Source organism: Nuphar pumila, chromosome 16, assembly GCF_984573655.1.
Source record: "Nuphar pumila chromosome 16, dmNupPumi1.hap1.1, whole genome shotgun sequence".
Classification (NCBI taxonomy): domain Eukaryota; kingdom Viridiplantae; phylum Streptophyta; class Magnoliopsida; order Nymphaeales; family Nymphaeaceae; genus Nuphar; species Nuphar pumila.
In genome coordinates this window covers 77287180-77308527 of record NC_143264.1, presented here as the reverse complement: position 1 = coordinate 77308527, position 21348 = coordinate 77287180, and the positions used below count along the sequence as shown (strand labels likewise).

Genomic DNA, 21348 nt, shown 5'->3' with positions numbered 1-21348 from the left:
AATGATGCATTTACCAGGTTTCTTTCCCACACCCTGGCATCTAGCTGAGAAATCAAGGGTTTCCCTCACTGTCATCTCAGGAATGTGAAGGTCATATTGGCTTATATAAGCTGATGTCCTTTGAGGGACAAACTCATTTAGCCTATACCCGTTGTAGAAAATCTCACCACTCGACTACAATAAGACCAACATCTTCTAGTCAAATACAAGTGGGTCCAGAGTAAGCAGTTATGAAATGAACAGAGACAATGAAATGAAGAAAGACCTGCAGAGATTTATCTAATTTTCCTGCAAGTGCAAGCAGCAAGGTAGTCTTTCCACATCCGGGTGGGCCAAGCAGAAGTGTCAGCCTGCACATAAAAATGAAGGTATAAATCTCTCTCTCTCTCCAAGCAAATAAGAAAACAGATAAGCTATGTCCTGATATTCTTGGCTAATATGTTGTTCATGAAAATTTGCTTTGTTCTGTGCATGAAAACTTGTTCTTTCTACGATTATATTAAAATTAGTTTCGTTTTAGATAATTTTTCACTTAGCATTGAAATTTATCAATTCAACTAAGCAGGTAAAAATCAAAATATGCCAAACACATCCTACGGACTATCTGGCTCTTGGACGGGATTGATCCACTATAAAATATGATGTTTCAATGCCACAATAAGATCTCTCAACATATAATACTAATAATGATGATGATGCACCAACTTATCGAGATATATTGGATAAGTGGGATCAAGGGTTGCCAAGTGTTGCACCCTTTCACACCACAAGGGTTGCCTGTCTTCACCTATGGCAACCACCACCTAGGGGAGTGGGAGTCACCGCGTGCGGCTATCACTCACACTCGGGGTCAGGATACTAAATGCAGCAGTGTGAACCATGGCCTAACAAGTCTGGATATTGCTGAATATTTTGCAAAACAGTATGTTTTATTGGTTTTGGACCATAGGTGGCATCTCATAAGTTATTTTGAAAGCTGTCTAATTGTGAAAATCCAACAATGTCAAAACTTGCTAAGATTCAATCCTTATGTCACAAATCTCGTTCTCTGAAAATTCGTGTGATACATAGAAAAATTCTGTATTTTCTCAACAAAAATGTCAGGTGCATATCAGTCAAAGACCGCCGCTAAAGGCTTTTTTAAATACACTTGCAAGCTTTGAGGGCTTTCGATTTTTGTCCGACTAAAGGGGGTTCGATGTTACCCCTATATATATATATATATATATATATATATATATATATATAGAGAGAGAGAGAGAGAGAGAGCCGAAAGTAATTCAACATTACCACTCATGAAGATCAACAAAATGTTGAACCGATGAACCGAACAAGAACAAAAGCCAAAACAAATAAAGAGAGCACAAGAGAAAAGAACATTAGACAGATAAAATGGGCTCACGCCATAGCCGCGTGCCCAGATTGTGACAAAGGATAGGTAGCATCAGCAGGAGGGAGTGGAAGATCACTAAGATGCATACGCAAGATCGCATAAACATCTACCAAAATTTTATGCACCAGGTTTTGAATGTTAACTCGAATATGACGAAAATGAGCATCGTTACGCGCCATCCAAACAAACCACCAAGAGGTAAGCAACCACGTCAGCCAGATGAACCTCCACCTCTTGCTGCGCCTAATACAAACCAGACCCAAGATCAGATCTAGCGCAAAGGACTCCTCCTTAACAAATACTTCCGGATGCCTCCAGGTCCTACTAAAGATTTCCATAAATATTGGGCAAGACCAGAACAAGTGAAACGTAGATTCTTCTGCAACTTGACAAAGCACGCACCAACTCGGGAGTTGAATGCCCCACTTCTTTAAATTACTGTGGGTCTGGATCCTATCGTGCAAAATTAACCAAGCCAGGACTCGCGAACGGGGGGAAGGACCCTTCGCCCAAAGCACATCCTCGGGCAACCAATCAGCCCCTGGCGGTAGCAACGATCTATAGACTTTTTTGGTGAGAAACTCTCCGCTTGGTGCCAACGCCCACTGCAGCCACTGACCAAAATTTTCGGAGACCTCAAAATGGTCTCTAAAGCAGGCTAAAGCCCTCAACCACGATTTACGCAAGTGCGAGAGCGCCAAACCTCGGGTTCCCAGACGAACCGGAATAAGAGTTGGATCCCCATATTTAGCAAGAAGAAAACTAGCACAAGGGTTATCCGGTTGGTGGGCCAACCAACATTGCTTGGCGACAAGAACAATGCTTCGCAGTCTGGGCACCGGGATGCCTAAACCACCCATACGCCGAGGTAGAACCACCGAACGCCAACCAATCAAGTGACGCTTACCTGTGAGTTTACACCCAGACCAAAGAAAGCCTGCCAGCAAGCGCGTCAGCTGCTTCTCTACTCCCACAGGCATCACAAACAGAGACATGAAAAATTCTGGAATAGTTGAAAGAACATGTCTGACTAAGGTTAGACGTCCAGTGCTAGAGAGATAAGACGACTGCCACGAAAGCAATTTGCGCTTCACTTTTTGAAGCGTCGGAGCCCAAGCCGCTGAAGATAGAGGCTTCACTTGTAACGGCAAGCCAAGGTACATAATAGGCAAGTCAGAAGTAGTGCAATTAAAAATTCTCTTTCCAGCTGCAAGCATATTGGCATTAACATTGAACATGGTAATAGAGCATTTGGTCTCATTTAGAGAAAGCCCAGACATGGAGAGAAAGAACTGAATGATAAGCTTGAACCTGAGCATATGTTGAACATTTGCACGACAAAAAATGATCATATCATCAACATAAGTAAGAATATGACCCGGGAAGTCGGAAACCTGCAAAGGATCAATGAAACCCGATACAACAGCCCACTTTAGCAAGACCACAAGACCCTCAGCAACTGCATTGAACAACAAAGGTGATAGGGGGCACCCTTGCCGCAGACCCCGCCCAAGCTTGAACCGGTCTCCTCTAATACCATTGATATTTAACATGGCCTGGGCATTTGAGACCAGCTCTCTCACCCAACCAGAAAAACGACGACCAATACCGAAATTTGCTAACATTTGAAATAAGAATGGCCAATGCACAGAGTCAAAAGCTTTATGAAAGTCTAATTTAAGGACAAAGTAAGGTTGACCGCTATGCTGCAAGGAATGGACCACCTCGGACGCCATGATGAACGAGTGCTAGACCCTCTTATTACGGATAAAGGCAAACTGAGAGTCTGAAAAAATCTGGTTAGCCACCGATTTCAACCTATTCGCCAAAACTTTGGCAAACATCCGATAGAGAGCACTCATAACTGAGATAGGTCGGAATCGAGAAATATCATTGGCCTCATCATCTTTCGGAATGAGCGAAATAATAGCAACATGCAAATGATAAGGCAGTCTGGAGTTACGATGAAACTCATCGAACATACTCACCACGTCTGATTTAACACAGTCCCAAAAGATTCTAAAAAAGTCGACATGAAACCCGTCAATGCCAGGCGCTTTCCAACCGGACAGATCCTTAATGGCCGAAAAAATCTCATCTTGAGAGAACCTTCTTTGCATATATCTGGCTTGCTCAAGCTGAATTGAGCCAACTAGGAAATTACCAAAGACACCCTCCACAGTTAACGAAGCAGAATATAAGTCCTTAAAGTATAGCGAGACTGCCGGATTAACGTGCTGATTGAGATAAGAAACACCCTCAATGGAGATAGAAGGAACAACCTTCCTCCTATGACGATGAGAAGCATATGAGTGAAAAAATTTAGTGTTGCCATCACCAGCCGCAAGCCATTTCACCCTAGACCTTTGCTTCCAACAAATTTCCTCTTTGATCCTCCAGTTTTTCAAGAGCATGGTTAATTCTAAGGACCTGGCCTTACGACTATGAAGCCAAGCTTTGATATCCTTAGCTAGACGAGAAAGCTTATTTTGAACACGTAGCGCGGCCCAATGCACATCAACAGTTTTGTTCCAAGAATTAGTAACAACCGTGAGAAAATCTGGCTCTTAAAGCCACCATTCTTCAAACGCAAAGCTCCTAGTGGGTTGAAAGCCATCTCCCCAATGAGTGATGATCTGCCCATGATCCGAGATAGAGGGAGCAAACAACACACACTTAACGTCGGGAATGAGGTCCAATAAATTAGGTGTGACAAAGACCCTATCAAGGACCCTACAGCACGGACGGGACCGCATATTCGACCAAGAGAAGCGCTCCCCAGTTAAAGGAATAGGGTAGAGAAAATGATGGTGAACAAAGTCTTGGAAACCTCGCATAGAGGGATTGGGAATTACGAGGTTATTAGAGTCATGGATAGATAACAAACAATTGAAATCCCCCATAAGATGGTGACAATCCGCGCTGGAAACGACAACCCTATCCAAATCATCCCAAAAAGCGGGCCTCATGGCGGCGAGATTAGGACCATAAACAACAGAAATCACTACTCTTCTATCAACTGCCTGCAAATTGAAAGCAACAGACAAAGAGAAAAGACCCACATCCAGCTGTGATAAATTTAAAGACTGCTTTCCCAAGATAAGGATACCGCCTGCATGATTTACCGCTGGCTTATAGAAATAGTCAGCTTCCTGCCAGATGCTAGAAACGACCACGAGCGAGATGACCTCCATTTTAGTTTCACATAAAGCAAGAAGGTCGGGCTTTTGCTCCCTAACCCAATTAGCCAGAAACAGGCGTTTAGTGGGACAATTTAAGCCCCTAACATTCCAACAAACAGTCTTCATGGAACAAAATCTGGAAAAACCCGTGGTTGGTGGCACCGAGATGACCTTCTTGGGGACCTAGCATCGGTAGCCGAAACAATTAACGAAGGCCTCCTTCTTCTTCGCTGACCACCAGCACTGACAGACGACCTCAAGTGACCATCGAAAATGCCCAACTGCTCGCAATCTGCTCCACCAGAGTTGCAGAGAGAGTCCCCAATAATCGCAGAAATATCTGAAATCGTAGAATCCATATCAACAGCTATCGCTTGCAGCTGTGAAGATGAGAGAGAGATATCCAGCAACTTAGCTGCATCGACAACTGTGACACCCAGGGGTTGTGGACTAGGATGTTGCTGACCCTGTGCTGGACTAATGAAGGAGACCGCGTCTGGCGGAATACCAAAAGATTTGGTAGAAGAAAAAACCTCAGAGACATAATGCGATACAGGGAAAGGACGAGGAACCGAGGAGCCAAGCACCATGCATCTGATTGCCATGTTGGTTCTAACATTAAACGCAATAAGATTGATAACCAGATAGTCATAGCGTCTGGAGGGAAAAATAATAAGGGACGATAGCAAATTCGTCCTTTGTTCATCACGCGCAAGCCTGCCCAACCGCGCCTCCAAGCTGAAATGGCAATTGGTACAAAGAGAAGTAGATACCAGGCCCCGAGCTTGAGAAAAAGCTGACGACTGAACTCCATTAGAGAAAGCATTGCTATCATGGTCAAATATTTGTGGGCTCACCCTAGACAAAGCTCGTGATGACGAGGATGGCAAAAAATTTCTCTGCTTCCCACGAGCATACCTACCCAACCGCGCCATCAGTCCGCCACGAGAATTAGCACTAAAAGAATCAGACGTCGAGCTCTGAGCATTATAAATAGTGAGCGGCAAATCTCCAAGAGATGAAGCATTGATGGCAGACCCAATTTTTTTGGGGCCCACCCCTGACAGAACTTGCAAAGGTTGGGAGATGCCATCAAAAGCTGGCGAAGAGTCTAACATAGATGGAGCAATAGACGGAATAGATAGCCCAAAGTACTGCAGCTCGACTGGGACCCAGATAGACCCAATCTTGACAGCATTGAATGAAATCGCCGGGTTGTGGAGATTGTCAATCTGCACCCATGGCGAGAAGCATAATTTTTGGGAAGGCCGTACAGGATTCCGATTTGCCGGATGACGCACCACCCCAGAAAAATCTTTAGAGACTAGATTCATCCCCGATGAATGAGAATGAGAGGGGTTAGATCGTCTTCGCTTCCAGACTGGGTGCCGACGAGAGAGAAAAGATAAGCCGCACTTATGACAATCACAATGTTTATGGAAATTCAAAGAAAAACAATTAGCACACCACCAATCCCCCGGCCTGGCACGACTCAACTGAGATCTATAACGAATAGTATGGAAGGAGCTTTGCCAAGTAGATGAGACCTGCTTCCATCCTCGATCAGCAACCCATTCTGGAAGCTCACGAATGAAGAAAGGAGAAACAAGCAAAGCCTTAACAGAGCACGCTTCGAGAGGCTCCCGTCTAATAGCTCGCAGGAAAAACCTAATGTCTGAAATACGAAGAGAGCCCACATCTAGGCATGATCGGAGGGACTCCGAAAGCTTAGAGAAGAACCAACGATTGAGTCTGAAAGGCAAGACGACATCCAATCCCCATCGGCGAAGCACAAAAGCTGCACCCCAGTCGTTCACTACTTCCTTGATGAAATGTAGGGCTCGCTGGTTGACCCTCAATGGGAGATCCGGAGCAAGTCCCCAAAAATGGCTAGACGAGGGGCGCATAACCGAAAGACGAAAGGCACCGATGAAGGAGCCTACGAAACTCTGAAAAAGGAAATAAACAAGATAGAGGCACACCTGCGAGGGTCGGGGGCTCCGGTGGTGATCGGCACGACCAACCAACGCAGCACAAGATAGGGCAACCTCCGTTCGAGCCTGCAGCGTTCGACGAAACTGGAAAACCACTGGAGGCAAACGTCGGCGGTTCCTGGGCTCAGAATGGCAGCATCGGCCTTCCCTTAGGCACCGGAGAGAAGAGAGAAAAACGAAACCGTGGCTCCCACGGGTTATGCAGCAATAGGCACCGCGCTGCTCGCCAAACCCAAAACTGGAGGAAGGCTGAAGCGGCTGGATGTGTGGCTACACGGCTCAAGCAAACACGAGCTCCCATCGAGAGGATCGACTTGGGTTTGAGAAGAAAAGGAAAACAGTGGGGTCGCCGAAATGGAGGCAATGGTGGTGCATCGTCAGTGGAAAAAAATCAGGGGAAGAACAAGACATCGTGAGCCGAGGGAGGCAGCTCAGGCATGGTGGATGTCGGGCGTCGCCGAGTTGGGGTCAGCAGCAAACAGAAAATGGAGCGGAGTTGGGGTTGTCGGCTGGTGGCTGCTGCTCATGGAGAGAGATGCCGAACGATAAGGTTTTCGTAAGGACGGCCGATTTCTAATAAATCTTAAAATCTAACCGAAATATACTTTCAAGTGAAATTCCTTCTATGTGGCCCGACTCTTTCTGGATTCGGACTTGACTAGAATTAAGATTTTGTGTTTTGAATCTACGTCAAATCCGAACCATTTTCAGTTTCATAAACATTAAATATGAGTTTCTCCAAGGTATTGTTACTGGATTTGACAGTAACACATGAAATTCAGATCCAGATTCAAGTCAACTTCACCCAACCTATTATAGATTTTGGAATTAGACTTACAGCTAAAAATTGAGATTCGGATTCAGGTCAACTATGATAGGGACCGCATCAGTTGGAGGGCGGCCCACCCCGATTTTGAATCAGTCTGGATCCAATAATTCTAGATCTGGTTTGGTCACATTCTGTTAGTGATCATATTTTTGGCTGATTGAGGCCGAGCAAGTTATCACATGACAGCATTTCATGTGAGGCCTGCAGTATATAGCTTTTGGCCTCATGCAATGCAATGCAATGGTCAATGCTATCATGTGATTGGCCATGTCACTAAGCCATTCAACTGGCTTCAGGCCCATCCAAGTCCACGGGCTCCCACAAACAACATACGTCAGCGAAACAGCCGTCTACGTCACTTGTCGATAAATGACATTTTTGCCCTTATGATTTAAAGCAAATAACAGATCCAGAAGAAAAGGGTCTCCGACTTTCTCCGGCAAGTTCCTTTCCATCGATCTTCGGACGGAGTTTCCATAACCGGCATCGCGCCTCCGGATTCCGGTGATCTTCCGGTGGAGTTCCTGTCAGAATGCCAGAAACCCCGCATTACCCTCACGATCTCCAGCACCAACTATTCGTGCCTTCAATTTCAGAGCGCCGTTAGGCACTATTCTTTCCCGTTCCTCGAGCTCGATGTCCCAAGGAAATGAAAAAATCCCCGAAATTTCATCGATTCGGAAATCCGGTGCATCCCTATCGTCCTTCCCACTGCCTCATTACCCTTCTCCTTCGTCGTCTTCCTGCATTCCCAAGAACTCTGACGGAGGACGCTCTCCGAAGGCCGCCAGATCGTTGCAGATGCCCGCACGATGAAACGCCTAGACCACGACGGCTTCTCTCAGACATCTCCATCTCGGCTTCGCCGGAGATTACCGTGCGATGGAATTTCCGGTCTGCTCCGGCGTTAGGATTCAGGGTTTTAGGGCTAGCCGGCTAGGGTTTTGAGGAAGATCGTTTTCCATGGGAGGGGTTTCCCAAAAGCATACCCGCATGGCATTTATCGTAATTTGGAGGGAAAGAGGAGGAGAATTATGTAATGTTCCCTAATTAAAAAATAGGACGCGATCGACCGAGAGAGAGAGAGAGACGCTAAATTAAGCGGTGCGAATGGATCGGGTCCAGACCCGGGGTCAAAATCAGACCTGATGCTACTTTCGGAATTGGGATGTTATCATCATATTGTCATCCGGGTTGGATCCGGAACATAATGGTCGGGTCTGTTTTGATCCAGAACTGGGATAGCAAACTTAGCAACAGGTTGGGGTCCAAATCAAGTCTAACCTGACTCGCATTTTCTGTATTTTGTTGAGCCGTTGATATTTTACGTTATAAAATATCTACTCAGTTGTCATTATCGGACAACACAAGAGCTTATTCCTACAAAATCAAGCTTGCAGAATAGATTCATACAGAAAAATTTACCAAAAAGAAGAAGAAGAAAGATATCAATAAACCCAGTTTATAGGATCCAATCACTCCGTGAATTATTACTGACATAAATCTCACATCTTTTTCTTAGGTCACCAAAACCAGTGTTTGTTTACCTCCAGTTTTGGGGTGAGCAACATCTATGATTCGATACAAGATATGAGATTCCAGGTAGGGATGCAAACAGGTCAGGTTTTGGAGAGTCGGATGGAATTGGGTTCAAAACAGCCAAAATTTACAAAAATGCCTTCCTGAACCCGAACCCAAACCCGACCCGTTTGCAACCCTAATTGCAGGCTTTCAAACACACTCTTAAGAAGGCAATTCACATGCACCTTATCCATCAACTTAACCTTATGTCTACGTTTGATAATTTCTCTAAAGAAATGAGACCTCAAATATCTTTTCTTCTTTTATATTTACAAGAAGAAACCTTCCCCGAGATCAAAGACCTACCGCTCCGTTTACCCTTGCACCCGAGGGAGTCATCACTCTTCGGCTTGCGCAAGTGGTGATGCCCATTAATATAAACCTAGACCACCTGCTTAGCGGCCTAGGCTCCATCCCACTACGCCAAACCCCTTTGGGCCTCAAATATCTTTTATAGTAAGCGTAAAATTTAAAAAAAAAAAAATTATAAAGCAAAAAAAGATCTTTGTATTGAATTTTCATGGTCGCCTGTGACTGCACAATCACGTGGTTTCTCTGGGCAGACAAGTTCGTTTCAATGCATAGCAAGCAGAAGGGTGGTCCAAATTTGTGTGTTCTTGTGTGTACGGAGGAATATCTTGGAACCCGCAATAATTCATATGTCAATGTTGCTCGCGATGACTTTATAATAAAATAACATATAAAAAAGGTAGATATGCTTTTGACGAAAATGTCCTTTGATAAGATAGATATGTGTTGGATGAAAATGTCCTCCCGCTCCCCGTAAATAGATTTGCATGTTTCGCCTTTGTTTTTAGTTTGTGTTACAACACATGTATGCCTTCTTGTTCCTGTCTAGTGAGTTGTGGAGCCTGATTCAAAGTTTTTGCTCTTGCAGGAAGGGGGGGGGGGTTCGGATGCTCCCCCGGTGTGAGTCCTTCTGCGCGGTCAGCGGTCCAGGGGGGCAACACCCCCTGAAAGATTTTTTTTTGGGGCTTATGTTTGAGACTCAATTTCTTATGGATCAGACCCAACTTGTTTAGGTTTAGGGTTGTCGCCCTTGCCTTGTATAAATTCTTTGTTTTCTTTCTCTCTTGTAACTGTTGAAAAGAGCAATAAGATTTCTCTTTGAGCGACCATGGGTTTTTTTTATTCTCTCTGTTGAAAAAAATGATTTACAGTAGAAATCAAATCAGAGAGTAGCGATTTACAGTAGAAATCAAATCAGAGAGTAGCAATTTACAATAAAAATCAGATATAAGAGTAGCGATTTACAATAAAAATCAGATAAGAGAGTAGCGATTTACAGTAGAAATCAAATCAAAGTGTAGTGATTTTCAGTAGAAATCAAATCAAAGAGTAGCGATTTTCAGTAGAAATCAAATCAGAGAATAGTGATTTACAGTACAAATGAGATTTTATAATTATCGCTAACTGTAAATCGTTATTCTCTGATTTGATTTCTATTGTAAATCGCTACTCTTTTATCTGATTTCTACTATAAATCGTTACTCTCTGAATTGATTTCTACTACAAATTGTTACTCTCTTATCTGATTTCTACTGTAAATTGCTACTCTCTGATTTGATTTCTACTATAAATCGTTACTCTCTTATCTGGTTTCTACTGTAAATCGTTACTCTCTTATCTGATTTCTATTGTAAATCGTTACTCTCTGATTTGATTTCTACTTTAAATCGCTACTCTCTTATCTGATTTTTATTGTAAATCGCAACTCTTTGATTTGATTTCTACTGTAAATTGTTACTCTCTTATTTGATTTCTATTATAAATTGCTACTCTATTCAGTTTGGCATTATCATTATTATCTCTGTTGTAAATCATTATTCTCTGTCTACTCAGTTCGACGTTTGCACCCTCGTATTATGATGAACAATAAACATAATATTGATTTTTCTGATAGTTCAACTATTTCTCATAAACAGACAATAACAAAGGGTGATCTGATGACAGCAGAGGACGACAAAGGGTGTGTCATAAATTGGAGCTCATATTACAGCAGATGATGCATCGTAAAAGGGTGATCTAGAACATTTAGGGCGATATATTGCGAGGAGCTCCTGTTAAAATAAAGGAGTTTACTCCTTAGGATGAAAACGATGATGATTTTAACCCTTTTTGGAATGAGGACATTTTTGTCCTTTATTCGAAACATCATTTTATGACGCTAATGAGGGAAAGGGTACTTAAGTCTTTGCAAACGCACCAGACTTCGATGCTAAGTGATGCTGACACACATGAGGAAATGAGCCCCTCGTGCTTACATACGTGGTGCTTATTCAGACCCAAGAACACGCACCTGCGTGTTCTGGGGGAGAACATATAACCTACTTCGATAGCAAGCAAGCACAACTACAAGAGTACGCGGAGCCCCATTCATTTTCTTGGGCTCTACTATAGAAACAACACAAACAAAATAGCCTCTTTTCAAAAAATAATATATATATATATATATATATATATATATATATATATATATATATATATATATATATATAAATAAGAGACCATATCAGTAAGATTATGGTCAGAGGTGCTTTAGATGCCATGTTTGAGATGACAGAACCCAAACACCGTCATTTTTTTTGTCCAGCCATTCATTTTTTGTGCTTTAGATGTCGTTCGTCTGCAGCCTGAATGGCTCTGAAATTTTTGTGGGACCTATTTGAGAATAAACTATCCAACCATGGCCTTTGGGTTGCCATTCATTACATAGATGGACGGCATCCAAGATGCCTCTGACCTGATCTTATCTCTTGGTTTCTCAATGAGGACCACGCCAACCACCTACTTCAATTGTTTCTGCTCATTCGCTTGCCTGCTTTTGCTTTATGTATCACTTTCCATATCCTTTTCGCTTCCTGGTAACTATGATCTGGCCATGAGTCTACTAAAATAAGCTTGGGTTGGGTCTAATTGATTATGTTCTTGGCCTTGAATTAGGTTTGCCAGATCCGCTTGCACTCCTAAGTGTACCTTTATATGTACTACAGTGTTTGAGGTCTCAAGCTTAAGGTCCAACAGGGGTAGATACGCCCTTGTGCTGTAGGGTTAAAATTTGGTTGACTTGGTTCTAGTTGTGGATTGGACTTTGGAGCCAAAGTTAACAGGTTGAGCTTAAGGGTAGACATCATGTTGGGCCAAGATTGGAGCAGATCAACCCAATTACAACAAGGCAAATCAGCCCCAACCCAATCCAAGTCTTTTCTAGTTGTTGTATGTGTTATGAAAATTTAGGAGCTTCCACAGAAATGCATGGAAGCCCATACTTCTCCGGCAGGGGATCAGGTCCAAGGAGCCTTGGACAGAACAAGCGTCCAACGTATCGCGAAATACATGCAAGTGGGTTTCAATTTCAATTTCAATTTTCTTTCTTATTCATACGTTGTAATCTTATTATATGTTTGTATTTCCGTTTGTCTGTCGTTTGATGCCGTCCATCTAGAAAGTGAACGACGTCAAAAAAAAAAATTTGTGGGGCTTGTCCAAGTAAAAACCAATTGGGTGCCGTTCAATTCCATGATGGACGGCATTCCGGTGCCTTGGACGGTTTTCCCATCCATGGCTCGATCCTTGGAGGACCTGATCCGCTCTCTACTTCTCCACGTGTCACGGCCTCTTTGTTTATTTATTATTATTGTTACCTGGATGGCTTGATGATTCCGCTGACGTCCTTGATGATGTTAATATTTGCTGTACGCGACTTCAATCCTGGCAGTCTCACCAGCCCCTGAAAATCAAATGAACTCACCCGGTTGGTATTTTTGTCTTCCCAATTCTAACCTTAAAAAAAAAAAAAACTTTCTCTAATGGCATCATGTTCACATTATTTAAAGCATAGTGTGACGAACTCTTAGTTAATGATGTGATTTGTTAAAAAGGAAAAAGTCAAATTTCAAAAAAGAAAAAAGAAAAAAGTCAAATCACTTAAACAAACTGCCAAACCAAGGCTTTGTAAAACAAACTAAAAGAAAGATCACATCTATAAGATTTAATTTAAAAAAAAATCTAAAATCTATAATTTTCAGAAGAATAGTTTCATATAATTGGTGTCTTCAATAGCACCGTGTGTGTATCTATCTATCTATATATATATATACCCAACTAATAAAAACTTTAGATCTTCAAAATTCTTAAACTTTTTTTTGCTCATCAGACCCAATAGATATGATCTATAACCATTGTTTAGTAGAAAATAATTTTTAAATCATATGATTATAGGCTCACAATATATCAAAATTTCATTACTTAAAAAATCCTATTTTTATGTCCAAAAAACATGATCCATTCATATCAAATAAACTAAGGCACCTCAGCATTACTCATATATATATATATATATATATATATATATATATATATATATATATATATATATATATATATATATATATATATATATATATATATATATATATATGTGTGTGTGTGTGTGTGCCTAATTAGTCCTTGGGGGGGAGAGGGGGAGTTGCAACTCCCCCCATGCGACTTTTTTCCCTTAAAAAAATTATTCCAAAAAATGTAACCTTCCAAAGCATTGATCATCGCCGGCATCTCCTCCATCTGAGTTATTTCTCTTCGTCCTCTTCCTTTCTTTCTTTCATTCTTCTTCTTCTTCTCCCTCTATGCCCTGTCCCTCTGGGTTTTCCTTTCCCTCGGCCTCTCGTGCACTATCAAACATGACATTATTTTTTCATTTTTTTTTCTTTTTGACTGTCAAACACAGAAAAATGACTTTTCTATCATTAAATTCATCTAGAAAAACTTTTCTTGGATGTTTTTATTATTGATAAATTATCAGGGCTATCAAACGCACTCTTAAGGGAGGAAACTTCTGTTTTTCCTTTTTTTTTTCTTGTGCTAAACATTTGTCGATTGGGTAGGCCAAGGAAAAGACTCCTATCACTAACAGCAAATTGGCAAACCTCTGGTTGGTGAAAGACCTTAAGGTCCACAGTCCACCAGATCATCTTGTGACAAGGGATGCAGTGGGTTTCAAACTAGTGACGTCCCTTCAGCTTGATGGTGTCTGTGCTGAACTTTTAGACGAGGCTTGGCTAACTATTTATTAGAAATAACAATGATTATAGTAACAACATAATAATATTGTTGTGGTCAAATTTTTTAGCTGGGTTAAGGCAGACTCTTACCAGTTATACAACTATACCGTTGGGTTTTGAACCTGCAACGTCCCAACACAAGGTTAAGTGCACTAGCTGCTCCTACCAGACAAATGGAGACCCCGTTGGTATTGTGGTCATTGTTTTTGAGGATAAAGAATTATGCCATCTTTCCAACAAATCAAGATAATCCCACCCACAACTCGGCATGATCAGACAACTTTGCCAATTAAATTTGCATTTTGACTTGGTGAAAAATACCCTATTTTACCAATGGGGGCTCCGCTTATCTGGCATGAGCAATTAGTGCACGCCATCTTTTGTTGGGACGTTGCAAGTTCGAATCCCAATGGTATATGGTTGCATAGCTGGTAGGGTCTGCCTAACCCCAGCTCTCTCTTTAAAAAAAAACAGAACAATACCTTATTTTGTATAGCAGACTATAACGGGATTTTTCTCAATAAAGTTTTGAAAACCAAAAAAAATGAAACTCTGCGTTTTTTAAAATATCTTGAAAAAATCTCTTTAATTTGAGAGAAACATTTAGATGTAAACTTATATTTTTTGTAACACTTAAAAAAAATAGTGATGAATTTATTTTCTTTGACAAAATATGCCAAAATTTTCTTGAGAAAATATATAGAAAAAGAAAACTAACATAAAATATAATAAAATTAAAAGACTGATATACTCTAGTTTATTCAAAAACAAGCAATGTTTTGAACTTTTCATTTTTTTGGGGGTGCTAAAAACAATCCCCGGTATTTGTGGCATAGCTTCAAAAATAATATTGCATACTCGATTTCAAGAGAGATTTCCTATTTTTCAAATACGGGACGGACACATGGGGAGATTCTGGATGCACATGAAGATTGAGTAAGTTTTGAATTTCAATGCTTATACAGCAAGGACCCTGAATCTTAATTAAGCATTTGAAAAAATGGCAATCACTTCCCTGTTTTTGAGATGGTGTAACAAATTGCCATCTCAGCAGAAGAGTTGAATACTGAACCATCATAGCATAGAAGCGAAGTGGATAGGGGAAGTGAAGCAGAAGCAGAAGCAGAGAAGGCTGTGTTAAAAAGTAGTATGAAGAGTGAAGTCGGGTTTTGTTTTGGAAGCAATTGTGAAAAAGTATGTAAGCGAAAAAGGAAACGAAGGGGAAATTAGTGGGAAGCGTAGGGAAGTGAGTAGGAAGCAATGGGGAAGCGAAAAAAAAATAAACAATAATATGAGAAATACAAAAAACAAAGGGGAAGTGAGGGAAAAATGAAGGGGAAGCAAGTGTGAAGCGAAAGAGAAACAAAATAAAAGCGCGAGGAAAGTGAATTAGGAGGCTGATTGAGAAGTGTGCTTCCCCCAAATGAAAGCGCGGGGTAAGAGTGGCACTTCTTCTCCCTTAGGGAAGCCCTTCTGGTAACTATGCTTCAGGGAGTACATTAAGTTACAATCTCGTGGACAGAAACGTACACCCGTAGGTTTCGAACTCGTGATGTTCAGTTAACTTGGTGACATTCACTAATCAACCAGATGAGTGAAACCTAAGTTACATATACAATGCTTTTGGCTTCATGCTCTTACCTACAAGTCATATTTACTCTTAGGAAGAAGACTCTATCTTAACTTACAGTTGCCATGCTTTTGGCTACATTCCACAGTGTTGGTAGAGGCTTCCCATCAACAACTTCACATTTGGCATCCACACAGAGATTCTTATACCTCACTTCTACAGTTGGTAGCTTCACACCTACCCTGCAAGAATCCGAAAGAGTATAAAAAACTACCCTTTTAAGAGGACCAACATCAAAAAACATGATCACCAAACACAGGATCAATATAATTTTGTATCAGAATCTTGTTCTCCATAAGGTCTAGATATACAAGCATTTCTAGGACATTAGAGAGGAATACGTATTCATGAACACTAGTAAGAGTTCACATACTTGTCTAATCTTTGCCTCAGCTTCCATAATAGCCTTCTGTTATCCTCCTCTATATCCTTAATCAACTTCTCAATGAAGAGGCGTCTCTCAATAGCTCCAAGATCTGTAACATCCACCACTCTATTCCCTTTGCCATCTCCATGATCGCCATTATCGACGTGAAGAACTGATGTTCTTAACCTGTCAAAAGTCGGCAACCTCTCAATGGCTGCCCAATACAGCTCCTCATCTTCCTCAGCTCCACTTGCAGAGTTCACATTGGAATCGCTTCTAAAGCTGGAAAACCTCCTGAAAGATGATCTCAAACTCCGGTCGGTCTCTGCCAATTCGGCACGCAGAGTTTCGATATCGTCTGTGGCGGCCAGTTGGGCCATTTTCTGGGGTTTCAAATCTGCAGGGAAGAAACTTTGGAGTAGAATTATATAGCTGTTATCCCAGTTTGCCAGAGTTAAGGCATGTAGTCATACATATCATAATCATCTAGACAAATCACATGGTTAAGTTTTGGAAGATGCTACTAATTTTTTATTAATCAGTTGTTACAAGTTGCATAATATCTATTCAAGGTTTAAAGTCAAATGAAAACTTGAAAAACCAAAAAATACATATGATTCCTTGGCCGTTCATTATATGGTTCCTTGGGGTGTTTCTTACCCACTTGGGTTGCAAACATTACCCCTCTGAAAAGAGTTTAGTTTTGATTAAATTTAAGAAGTTGGCCACGAGTTGATAAGATCATGTGGCTTCAGATAGGAACTGGAGAAAATATATAAAAAAAGTATGAAAGTCCTCAAGATATTCATTTGGGTAATTTTTGCATCAAGATAACGACTTGGCGGTCGACAAGTCATTTAAAAAATGCAATTATTATGGATGTAGGGAATAGATATGCTAAGATTTGGATCTTCTTCACTTGATGGCATTCAACCTTGAAGCCCTAATTTTATAGTTTTATTAATTGAAAATTTCATTTAAGGGCTAACCTTTTGCCCCTATTTTCAAATATGGACCTCACGTTTGTGAGTTCCAAATATATGTTAAAAAATTCGAGAAAAAGTCAAATAGAGACCTCAGGTCAATATCCACCATGGAAAACGTGAGGCTGTTTTTGTTTCCTGTATCGTCCTTTGAAAATTGAAAAGTACTAATTCATTCTAAAAAAGAAAAACTAAAAAGTTTGAGCTTTTAATGATAAAGGTCACAGTAAATTGACTTGTGATTTAACCCAACAGTAAATGCAGGCAGTTGCTTGACAGCTTTATGAAAAAGTTTAGCTCATATTTGAAATTTCAAAAACATGTAACCCATATTTAAGGGTGTCAACCGGTTGGGTTTGGTTCACACCAAAGTCAAACTAGACTCAAACCATATTTGAGATGATGGTATCGGGTTTAGATCGGCTTTTAATCAGACCCACCACAAAAGATGATGTATTAGCATGTGTTTTCATCCTTAGTTAAATTTTGAGATTTCTGAAATTTAACTAAGTGTTAAGGAAACATCGATATTCTCTCCATATTAGGATATGATAATTGAGTTTGGGTGTAGCTCAGGTCTCATTGACAAGACCGAAATGAGCCAACTAAAATGTGATAAAAAGTTTTAATTTTAACTTTTAAAATTAAGCAAAATTCAAGTTAAATTCAAGCAAATTTTAGAGGCAAAATTTGAATTATATGTTGATAAATGCACCTCAAAATTATGAGTTCAACGGCATATTACTTTTCTGAATTCGGGCTACGATTGGCTCAAAAATAACAATTTTTCAAAAAAAGCCCGCCTCAACGAGGATGGGGCTGGGTCTAGATTGGATAAGACTGAATCTGATCCATATGATCCAAATTAATATGGATTTGGACTCAATCCAAGATTCATATTAATTAAGATCTGATCCAGCTTAAAATCCAAATGAATTTTGGATTTAGATTTAGATCTTGGATCTAGATCCAAATCCAAAAATATAGATCCAACGAAAATACACTATAAATTCAATACATAGTTAAATTGAAGGATTTTTTAAAATTAAAAAGACTCTCAGAGGGATAAGGTACCCTCTAGAAGCTTTTAAATATTTATTTATTAATAAATACTTAATAATTAATTAAATTAATATTAAATATTATTTAATTCTAGATTTTAGAAGTTGCTAAATGGTGGAGTCTCTAAAAGAGTCAATAATAATTATGAGAAAGGCATAAGGTAAGAGAATAAAGGAACTCGAATAAAGTTGGAAAAAAAAGAAAGAATTGAAAAAGTCAACAAGAAGAATTTTAGAAAATTTGGAAGGAAGCGTTGGAGATGGACTCCCATATGGGAAGTCCAATCTCCAGCCCTCTTTAGAAGAGCTGGAAAAAAGGGGGTGTCACCCCCTAGAAGCCTTTATATAATAAAAAAAAGGGGGGGGGGGGGGGGGGGGGGAGAAAGGAAAAGAGAGAGAGATAAAGGAGAAATTGTGGGAGTGAGAGGAGGAAAAGAAAAGAGAAGAAGAAGGAAGAAACCTTCTTCCTCTCCCAATACCCGAAATCTGTTTTCCATCATTTTTCAAGCTTCGATAAAGGTACGAATTTTGTCTCTTGATTTGAATAGGGAAAAAGAGCATAGGATGGATTTGTGCAAGGTTTTTATTGGAAAAAAATTAATTTACGCATGGTTGTTTATGTAGGTTGCATATTTAAATTTTTTGTATGAATTTGTTAATCACAGTCATAACAATGCTATAATCTATCATTTTTCTTGGTGTTCTTGAAATATCTAGATTCGAAAATATGAAATGTTATGGGGTTAAAGTCCCTATATTAAACTTGATGCAAAACTGGGTTCGGTTAATAAATTTGGGTATTTATTTGTGTGAACCAGTTTGCAAGTCGGTGCCGAATTAAAACATGTAAACCGTGATGTGATACCAGTTTGCGAGACTGCAGTAGTACCCTATATCATGAATATTTTTTATCGAAGCATATGGGTGGGAAAAATCGACCAGGTTACTCTAATCCATAATTATCTGGCTTGGATCAGATCTAATCCAAACCAGACATGACACATGTTTGTCCAGCCGATTCTCCCATACATCGAGTTGTAATTCGAGGAGTTGGTTGGGCAGACTCTTTATCTGTAAAAAAAAAAAAAACATATATAGTTTTCTTTGAACAGAACAGTGTGCTATCCAGGCCCAGCTGACTGGTGTACGTTTTATGAAATAAAAACGTTTTGTGAGAGCCATACACCAAATAATAAAAATCGGCTCACACTAGGGTAAGATCCGATTCGAACTCAAAGAATGGGAGAAAACTTTATATTCCACACAAATTGCAAGGTTTATTGCCTTAAAAATAAATAAAAGTAACTAGTTATTACAATGAATTACCCTCTTGCAGAGGGCTAAAAATAATAAATGACCTTATTACAAACTCAAATTAAAAATGAATAAATAACCCTAAAGCTACAAGAAAAGAAAAAGCAGATCTTCTTGCATGGGCTCTAGTCCCTTGATCTTCAATGCTTTACATAAACCTTAGAGTTGTTTGCATTTGATCTATAAGCTCTTGTATTTGTTGCTCACTTGATAAGGGTTCTTTGAAGGGCATTTTAGGGACCTTCAGGAGATCTTTGAGGGGCCACAGAGGACTCTTCAGGGGTACTTTTGAGGGTCTATCGCACGTACAATTGCTTTCCTGCAAAACAAAAATAAAAACAAAAACAAAAAAAAATGCTAAAATTCGAGGTTAGTTTTATAAAAAATCAAGAAAACAAGACTCTAACAAACTGATCTAACAAACTTTAACAAACTAACTAACATGTAACAAGAAACAAAAAAACTAACTTGTGACAAATAAACTAACTAACAAACTAAATAACAACTTGATAACCAACTAACTACTTTGGAACAAGAAAGAAACTAACTAGTAACAATCAAATTAACCAACTAACTAATTCTAAAAACAATAAAAACGTGAATCTATACTAACTAAATTAACACTTAATGAAATAAATGAATCTAATTTACTTGATTACACTAAAAACACGTGATTTTAAATAAGTCGATTAGCCTAATGCTAAATTCCTAAATAGACTAAATAAGGAATAATAAAAATGCCAAATAAGATATAACTAATAAAAAAAAGCTTATAAAATTTTAAAACAAAGTATGTAACCAACAACAATGATTCAAACGTCTTAACTAAACTAAACTACACTAGCAAAAAATAAATACTATGAACAAGAGACATGAATTGGATTATGACTAATCAACCATAAGACTGAAACAAGAATCTAAACACTAATTAAACAAGATCACAATGATATAAAATAACTAAACTAAGTTATTTAATGAACTAATAAACACACAGCAAACATGAATTCAGCTACGACTAATAAATCATGACATAAGACAAAAATCTAAACCAAACTAGTTAGATAAACAACTACATAATGAATCAACAACCTATTCTATACTATAAAAAAAAATTATGATTGCGGCTAACTACAAAAACACAACAACTATTTTGTTTATTGCAGCCATGATCATCCACATTAGTCACATCGGAACGTGACTCATGTTACTGATACAATCTGCACGCGACCCAATCAGAAAAGTATGGTATGATCAAGCATGAGCGCGGTAGCCAATTGCGTGTGGGTTGCTGAAAATCGCATGACCAGCATGATCAGGTCAAACAATGAGAATGCACTTGCACACTTTATCGATCTGTGTTCCACACGAGAACTCATGTTAAACAAAGATTTATTGAACAATCTGCACAAAGCCTGATCAAGCTCTGCAGATAAATGTGTGTTTTGACTGGTTGTTGAGGTCCAACACACACAAAAAGAATTATATGGCAACTGAAACACATTGTACCCTGTTTGGGTAGAAAAAAAATATCAACTGATCTGCGTGATTATATAAATCATGCAGGTTGATTACGGGTAAAAAAAACTAAAATTATGAAGATGTTGTAGTAAAATAAACTAAAGAACATTGTATATTTTTTTTCTTTTCAATGGATAAAAGTACACAAAGATTAAACTATACTATATGCTATGATGAAATATTATGCATGTATTTTATGAGATAAATAATAATAAACTATAGAGAGATAGGGAAGAAGAAGCAAACCTTGCAGTTTACCTTTGATGAAGGGATTGAGAAGAAAAACGCGACCTTCCACTGAGCTGCATGTGCCTTCGACGACAAGGATAAGAAGAACCGATGCTACATGAGATTAGAAGCAAAAAGAACAAGAGGGAGAAAGATGAAGAGTAAAAGGGAGAATCAGTTGGGAACG

General features: G+C 39.6%; 1 protein-coding gene across 2 annotated transcripts in view; it reads right to left on the bottom strand.

Moving 5' to 3' along the window:
* Positions 1-16463, bottom strand: part of LOC149813711 (pleiotropic drug resistance protein 3-like) — a 29721-nt gene extending 13258 nt beyond the window's left edge. Inside the window, exons 1-5 of one of the 2 annotated variants that reach the window (XM_089990880.1) lie at positions 16064-16463; positions 15749-15872; positions 12645-12730; positions 266-350; positions 15-174 (exon numbers count right to left, since the gene is read on the bottom strand). In XM_089990880.1, the coding sequence (XP_089847006.1) occupies positions 15-174; positions 266-350; positions 12645-12730; positions 15749-15872; positions 16064-16437 (829 nt within the window). In that variant the 5' untranslated portion in view covers positions 16438-16463. Of the gene's footprint in view, positions 1-14; positions 175-265; positions 351-12644; positions 12731-13526; positions 13660-15748; positions 15873-16063 lie in introns of those variants that run through there. The other variant, XM_089990881.1, reaches the window with a different exon arrangement.
* Positions 16464-21348: the final 4885 nt, after the last annotated feature.